Source organism: Necator americanus, chromosome IV, assembly GCF_031761385.1.
Source record: "Necator americanus strain Aroian chromosome IV, whole genome shotgun sequence".
In the NCBI taxonomy this organism is placed as follows: domain Eukaryota; kingdom Metazoa; phylum Nematoda; class Chromadorea; order Rhabditida; family Ancylostomatidae; genus Necator; species Necator americanus.
In genome coordinates, this window is record NC_087374.1 from 9505458 (window position 1) to 9513862 (window position 8405).

At 38.6% G+C, this 8405-nt stretch overlaps 2 protein-coding genes across 2 annotated transcripts; both read left to right on the plus strand.

Moving 5' to 3' along the window:
* Positions 1 to 1403: 1403 nt before the first annotated feature.
* RB195_000765 (uncharacterized protein) lies at positions 1404 to 1634 on the plus strand (the record flags this gene model as incomplete). Its single annotated transcript, XM_064197272.1, has 1 exon — positions 1404 to 1634. The coding sequence occupies one exon, from the start codon at positions 1404 to 1406 to the stop codon at positions 1632 to 1634; it is 231 nt and encodes a 76-aa protein (XP_064053153.1).
* Positions 1635 to 7797: 6163 nt separating this feature from the next.
* On the plus strand, positions 7798 to 8181 carry RB195_000766 (uncharacterized protein; the record flags this gene model as incomplete). Its single annotated transcript, XM_064197273.1, has 1 exon — positions 7798 to 8181. The coding sequence occupies one exon, from the start codon at positions 7798 to 7800 to the stop codon at positions 8179 to 8181; it is 384 nt and encodes a 127-aa protein (XP_064053154.1).
* Between the last annotated feature and the right edge of the window lie 224 nt (positions 8182 to 8405).

Below are 8405 nucleotides of genomic sequence, written 5' to 3' on the forward strand. Positions count from 1 at the left end.
ATGTTTCCAATGAGAGGAACAAAGCAGGACTTGAAAAGAGCGAATAGCTTAGGAATTTCTGGAAAAAAAAGACGGGTTATGATTGTCGAAATATGGATGGAAATGACACGAATAGGGAAAAAAATGATTACATGATCACATGATATCAAATTACATTACAACAGTAAGGGAGAACAGATACAAATAAGATTTTTTGTTGTTGTTGTGTTGTTTAATAAAGACGATCAACACCAATCTTGGCTGCAGCTCAGGAAAATCAATTTAAAAAAATAAGATTATTTCATATGAAAATAATGTTTCTCTTAGGGTTGTTTGAAATTATTCAGATATTCACATCCAATTATTTGTTTTCCAGTAAAAACAGTAATAGACGGCAGAAAGAGACCTGTATTCAACAAACAGACCAAAATTAAAATAGGATGTTTCGACCGGTTACTGTAATAACTTGTTCTGTGAAAAAGAATCCCGATTGGAAAAGAACAAATGTGCAAATTGTGTGGCAAAATTTATTCATTGAAGACATTCTTGAACTTTGTAAATAGAAATTAGTTTACAATTCGTGTTCTACTGTTCAGTAACGTTCAAAGAAAATAATTAGACAGTATTTCTATACAGTAATAGGAGCGCACATCAATATCCTCAACGTTTTTACAGCCGTTGTAGAAGAGAAATAAGAGGTTAACGGAAGAATTACAAACATTAGAACATTTCCGTGCGAAACTCTTACGCAAAGAAAACAAATTTTACACATTCACAAACATACCAAAAATGTTGCGTGCACACGTTTTCAACGAGCGCAAACAAAATCTGCACCGATGATGTTTACATGGAATTATTTGAACTCTACAAAACATTCGACTGATTACGGTAGGATTGAGGAAATTCCTCGTATCAGAATCGCTCGTCTCAAACGATGGAATATCGCAACGAAGAGTTTGTACTCTACAAAAAAAAAACAGAAAAAAAAATTGGCAGCGCAAGATTTCACTTGTAACGTAAAAAGAGACTATTCTTTCTTTCTTTCTTTCTCTCTTTCTTTCTTTCTTTCTTTTCAATAAACCAAATCTGGGACCTTTCGTGGCCGTTTTCGTTCATTGTTGTACCAGTATCAGGCGTTTTCTACCACTAACAAGTCAATATTAATCCTCTTTTTTTCCATGAAGCGATAAAGAACAACAAATGTCGAAAGGAATTTCTGTTGCTTAAATGATACATATCGAAACGCATGGAAGTGTTTGACATTTGCGTGAGTCATTGCGACGACGTCTACGATAAAGAAGGAGTCGCAAGGAACATGTGAGCAGCAAAAAGGGAATGAGTCAAACCGGTAAGAATCGTCGTCACTCTGCTGAGGAGATGAGTGTTCTCGATTTGAATATGGAATTATGTGATATGGTTGGTAGATGGTGAAGGCCCAGCGCGACTCACTTGTCGCTCCCGACCTCCCTACAAACCGTGTAGGAAAGTATGGATATGTGCGAAAACAAAAGGACGAAAGAAAGGAAGAAAAGGATTTGAGGAACGGAAAAGTACAGTATGGATTGACGACGAGTGGAAAATGGGAGCAGAAGCTGACAAAAATTCACGTAGCTAAAAATAAAGGAGAAAGGAGTTCTGCTATGGATAACGTGTGATCATATCAGTATCAGCTGTACATCCAGAAAGGTGCAAGAGCAGACACATAGACATAGGGTGTAGATGTCTTTTTTCTCGGTTTTTTTTCAGTTTATGAAAAAGTTCTCATCATAGAATTACCCGAAAACAACTACAAATAAGTAATGCAAAAAAAAACCAAAGTTGTAACATATTGTCAATATGTTGTAACATATTGTCAATATGATCTACGACTAAATGTAGTAAATAAAAGAGAAATCAACATGATCCTTGTAACTACTTTCGTTCCCTCCTCCTCCTGCTCTCTCGCTATCTTGAACGGATTCAAGAAGAAGAAGAAATTTTTCGGAAAAATCTAAAAAATATACTTCGAACTCGTTCCACACATCATCACCCTGTGGATATTTGTGTGAGAAGACATGTGATTTCTATCTAAAGTACAGTAATGAGTACATCGACGGATGTACAAATGTTTTGGACGAGAGATCGTGCGTTATCAGTGAAGGCCGACTCGGTCCGTCCGTCCGTCCGCATGCATATGTGAGTATGGAAAACAGGTCGGACTAGGGAGAAGAATTCGTAAGAAACCACAGAGTGACAGAGCGGCAGAACACCGGGAATTCCGTGCCCGAGACATAAGGTGATCGACCCGACTAATAGGATGGGGAACTCAATGAAACTCAGCTTCGAGTTTTGAGGGAGGGAAAACAGAGGAAACTGTATAAAAAGATGAATAAATCCTTAGATACGGTCTTTTCTGCTGATTATGATCACGAAAAAATCTATTCACTTTATATCCTGGAAATGGATGAGATTTATTTCGTTGATTTTTTTTATAGGATTTGAAATCCAACCAGTGAAAATGGACCGCAAATCGTCCGGTGTTACAAAAAAGAGGGATCGTTCAATCGTTTACACTTTCTTAGTTCTTCACATGCGATTTTTTAAAGTATACAGTGTTGGGGCGAATGTAAATAGTAAACAATCGAAAAATTACTCATGTTGCCAAAGGTAACATCAACATGATAACAAATAAACAGATTAGAAAATGTTTGCTGGTTTTTTTTTTCTCGTCAACACACAAACACTTATAATTCTCTACATACTTCAACATAAACTTTAGAAAAGGTTTTTTTTGTTGTAATTATTAAAGAGCGTTACCGTAAATATCGTAGAACAGTTCTTGTCAGGATTCGGCCAACAAAAAAATCCTATAAAAATGGATAAAGACGAACTAATCTTTGCTTTTCAGGCGCTACCTACTAATCCTGAGATGTTAGTGAAACTGAAGTAGCATTTATTATAATTCGACATTTCCATAGAGCTACAATTATCAGCCTATCATCAAAAGTGAGACCGGTACAAGAACAAGTAAAGAGTTTAACTTGAAAACGGTGCGTTGAATGAAAAAAAACTTCTACAGAATTCTTCAAAACTTGTATTGTTTCATTTTTCAAACCAATGAACGAACTCGATTTTATGAAAAAGAAGATTTTTGTTTAAGTGGAAGAAATTTTACCGACGCGATGCTGTCAACCGGTGAGACTAATTAATTTGGTTCAAAAACCGAAACATTGGAAAATATTCGGGCGGGGGCGGTGTCCACGCCAGTAGCAGCTACCCGCTGCACAGCCACACCCACAGCCACGTTTACGCTAATCTGCACTCCTAATCAAGTCGGCTAATTCACCGTCGAGCAGCGTGAATCCCCCTTTCTTCTCGATGCAAACTGACTAAATGACTTGAAACGAGGAGAAAAAGAAACTGCGAGAAGTCGCGAACGAGCAATTCAATCGATGATGTGATCGATCAGGAATAATTTGATCAATGAGGAAAGTCAGCCTCCTCGAGAAAAAAGAAAGAGTCTTTCAAGTTCCTCCGTTCAACGGAGGTGATCGAGGCGGGTTTTTTCGCTTTTGAAAGCGATGGTTTTTAGTAGTTGCGAGTGATGAATGGCTTCAACAGCAATTCTGAACGATCGTCTCGTTATGCTGGATTACTGCCACTCCCCCCTCTTTGCGCCTACACCATCTCCATGACTCATTCGCATGTTTTCGGAAATTCATTAGCGATAATATTTGGGGAAATTTCGGAAATTGGGTTCAGCTAGGAGTTTCTGTAGCGTTTGCTGGAATGCATTTTGCAAATGTCACGACAAAAAACGTCGAAAACATTTCCTACAAATCTAGAGCTCAGGTACATCGGGAACACTTGAAGTGATCAAATGACCTGACGAGGCTTCTCATTACGCTCTTATTCGCATCTAGAGAAATTAGCACTGAAAATTTGCATCGAAACTACTTTCAATTACTTTTTCAAGAAATTTTCTCTTGTTGCAGATAATTCTAACTTAGAGTGGGCGTAATTGCTAGATTTTATGAGAAAATGCAAAAACCAGCTAAATAAATATTATTCCATGAATCGCTTGTATCATCTTTATTCTGAATTAATTTTGCAGCATCTAATTTACATAGGACTGCGAAAGATCAATAGTAATTTGCGCAACAAGCGACTTTTTGTAATTCTCCAGAGGAAATCTTTGTCACAAACTCACGAATACCATCTCCAAGAGAAAAATTCACTTTCTTCCAGATATGGACATCCAAAACGATGCTCAATGAGAGAGTTTCTCTCAGTTCTTCCCAGTTTGACTCAAAAAAAGGATTCAAAGAACGCTGATAAAATATTTGAGAGTGTAACACAGGGGAAATCCACAGATCTGAGGACAAAGAACCAAATATGAGATCTAGGTGTTGTTGCTCGTCACAGGCTCGATCCAGGCTGAACCGGGTCAAACTCCTTCCTTCACCACCACGGCCACACCCAAACATGCCGTCGCTATCAATCAATATAAACGGCGACGGAGAAGTGATTGCAATGAGCGAGATATCAGAGAGGAAGCTGCATGCTGCGCAGCAAATACGGGAACGAGTGCGGAGGATAATTTCTGGAATGTTCGCGAGGACAGGAGAAATCAGAAGAATGACACGTAAACCACCGTTGAGAGGTCTCAATAACCGGTTTTATTCGTATTTATGTGCATAAAAGTGTTGTTAGTGGGAAACTTCAAAGGTAGATACGGTATCATTGACATATCCGTAAAATAACTTCCAGAATATTATAATTTCACGTTGTGTTTCATACCACATTTCGGGTAAAGTGCAGTTGAGAGGGGGAAGGGGGAGCACTCAGTGGCCGCTCTTATTTCTCGAAGTAAATAATCAGATCAATCGGAGCCATAGGGCCAAAGCATTGGTCTTGGAGGATCTATGGCATGTAACCTACAGTAACCTAAAATTACTGAGAGAAAAATAAAGTTAGAGCGACGGGAAATAACGGCGCCAGTGAGTGCCGCCCATCCTCCCAACTATATTTTACCCCACATTTCTTTTCTTAGGGTGTCCATTCTAAAAAGATAAACACACGCGAGGCGTAGAGGCGGCATCAAGGAATTTTTTGTGTGGATTATGGTGGATTTCGACGAATTGTAATTCCTACTATCTGACATAAATCCTCATCCATAAAGCACATCAAATCCATCAGATTTATTTGATGTAGGAATGCACGACACTACCACTTCAGGATAAATCCAAGTGACGTAAAATGACGTCATCTATGGGCATGCGGATTCACGTGGACAAGTAATGGAAGCAATGCGAGCGAAAACTCGTCCATGCATCTCAAAATATGTACACTTGATCATAATCATAAAGCTAACTTCCTTTAAAGGCATCACCCCACGAATCTGAGGTGGTACGGATTCCAGGTGGAGTATTCGTATACGGGATAGTAGATTATGGAGAGAAGGGTGATCCTGTCCATTTCTTCCTAATTGCCGTGAAAAACGGCCCGGAAGATACGGCTTTGGGCGTTCCGGCGCACTATTTTCCACAATGAGTTCGATTGGAGCGCGCCAGCCTTGTGCACGCGCCGCATTTTCCGGGCCGTTTTTTGCGGCAATTAGGAAGAAATGGACGGAATCACCCCTCCCTCCATAATCTACTATGCCGTATACGAATACTCCACCTGAAATCCGTACCACCTCAAATTCGTGGGGTGATGCCTTTAATTAGCGTATCATCAGTTCTGAGAGGTTTATTGTTAATATTTGTCCGAACACAGTTCAATTTACTAAAATTTTTGAAAAATACAAGTTTCTGTGATATTCTTATTTTTTTAGCTGCTACTTTTAAATACAGTAAACCTTATATATGTTACATATCCCAACGATACAAAAGAACTTATAAAAGGATCGACTACATCAGGAATATTCCTCTGGAAAAACTAGGAAAACGAAGCGGAATTATAGGAATTATAGGATTGATGTGTAGAAAGTAAAATATTTCTACGCATTTCTTGAATGGAAATTTCAATTTCATCGAAAACTAATCAATTTCTGCTGCCTACAGTACATTGCATGCACAATGGTCTCTCAGCTAAATAGTACATTTCCTCTACCGTATCTAATCGCACCTATTGTCATAGAGGACTCATAAGTGGTATGTTTTTCATGTGATAAAGGGAAAAAAGTAAATAAACAATGGGAAAATATCAAACATAAGGCGTTAACTACTTAAACACACAAGGCAAAGCCTTGATAAGGAAAAGAAAACAACAAACAACAATACAGTTTCATACATACACATTTTCGCTCTCTCTTTCTTGAAATAGCGTTTAGCGTATTTTTAATCGGTTGATCCGAGCACAATCATGTGACTTACGATGATTTTAGGAACTATGTGGGCTAAGGATAGATACATATTATTTAAAGGCATCAGCCCACGAATCTGAGGTGGTACGGATTTCAGGTGGAGTATTCGTATACAGGATCGTAGATTATGGAAAGGAGAGTGATTCCGTCCATTTCTTTCTAATTGCCGTAAAAAACCGCCCGGTAGATGCGGCGCGTGCACAAGGCTGGCGCGCTCCAATCGAACTCCTTGTGGAAAATAGCCGGGACGCCCGAAGCCGTATCTTCCGAGCCGTTTTTTACGGCAATTAGGAAGAAGTGGACGGAATCACCCCCTCTCCTCAATCTACGATCCCGTATACGAATACTCCATCTGAAATCCGTATCACCTCAGATTCGTGGAGTGATGCCTTTAAGGTAAGTATAGATACATATTATTTTAGGAGTTGTGATAGGATTCAACTTCGAATATCGTTTGCCCTGTTCCTTCCAAAGATCAGTCCTACAGAATATTTTTATTTCCCTAATTACAGAATAAAAAAGAAGTACTGGATGACGAAAAGAACTGCCAGACGACGAGAATTTCTGTAGGTTTCTAGTTTTCAACAACATAAAATTTTATACTAGAGGACTGCAGAAGTTTCTCCGAAAGACCGAATGAGGACGAAATTTGAAGCTCATCAGTTGTTTTATTATCATTTTTTCATTCTGTTTAAAAATCCACTACTGCTGCAATGCTGAGTTCAATGGAAACAAAGAACATAGAAGGTAGAGGGGGAGAAGCAGAATGCAAAAGGGGGTAGAAGGCCCACGTGCATGAATATGTGAAACAAATTCACTGAACAAGAGGATTCATAGAAGAAATAATGTAAAAAAGGTGACCAATATCGGAAAAAAGCCAATAGCGACTTAAAAATATCAATTGATAATATTAAATAAAGTGAAAGGTATATAAATTATTATACGTTATAGTAAATATAAAAATAGTAATAATAAAGATGGAAAGGACCGTCTTCTGCTTCGATTGCTCGAATAGAATTTGTGCATTATCCTTCCCAGACGTTCAGTCAATGCAGGAAATTCAACGAATGAGATCTACAATAGTCAAAAATTCAAAAAAAAAAAATCAAGTTTAGGAGATTATACATACCAGAGCACAATCAACGTGAAAATGACCATCATCTGCAATTTTTTAAGGGATGATAGCAAATTTAAAAAACCATTTTGAAACCAATTTTCGTCGAGATAGATTGCTTAGTTATTTAATTATTAGCTATGCAAATGCGAGTTATTCAGTTTTTTCAGGATCAAGTAGAAAAAGCGTTACGATTTGAAAATAAAATAGAACATAAGCAATTGAACGCTGATATCTGCTAATATGGTAATAAGAATCTCTGAATCGAGAAAAGAGAGGAAAGGCCGAGTTCGTGACTGGAGATTGTGGTGGTGGGAAGATTTTTGGGAAAAGCCTTGTTGACCGCTCGAGCGGGGCAATGTTGACAGTGCGACTAACCGCCAACACTTGTTGCGAGGCGCTTGAGGTCGCTCGACCAACTAAGCACTTCCCTCCATATCACAGCATCATCGATCGACAATTCACATCAGATCCGATGGCAACATCTTCGAAAAGAAACCGTGGTGGAAGAAAAGAAAAGAAACGTTTGGAAAATAAAGTGATTCACATGCGCAACGTGCGCGGATTCTGTGGATTCGATGAGAAAAAAAAGATAAGTGGATTACAGGAGCATCGACTGCGCTTTACGAAAACCGGAACCATGGGGAAAACGTTGCGCAATAATGCATTGGTAATCGTCGTTTTTCCTAGCGATGCATCGGAAATGTATCTCGATGTTCGCAGTTCGATTTCACTTCAATAGAAGTCTCTACCTCTTACCCGATTATCACGCGACATCCCACAGTATCGTGGACCTAACGACAGAGCACGGGAAAAATGCTTAAATCTCCTCTAATCAAAGGAAAAGCTAAAGGAAGAAAAATTTCAATATTGTCACCTACTCAGCAATAAATAGGGTTCGGGAAATATTTTGCAAATAACATAACGAAGAGGAGAATTACTCCGTAAAAATCCAGAAATCAGATG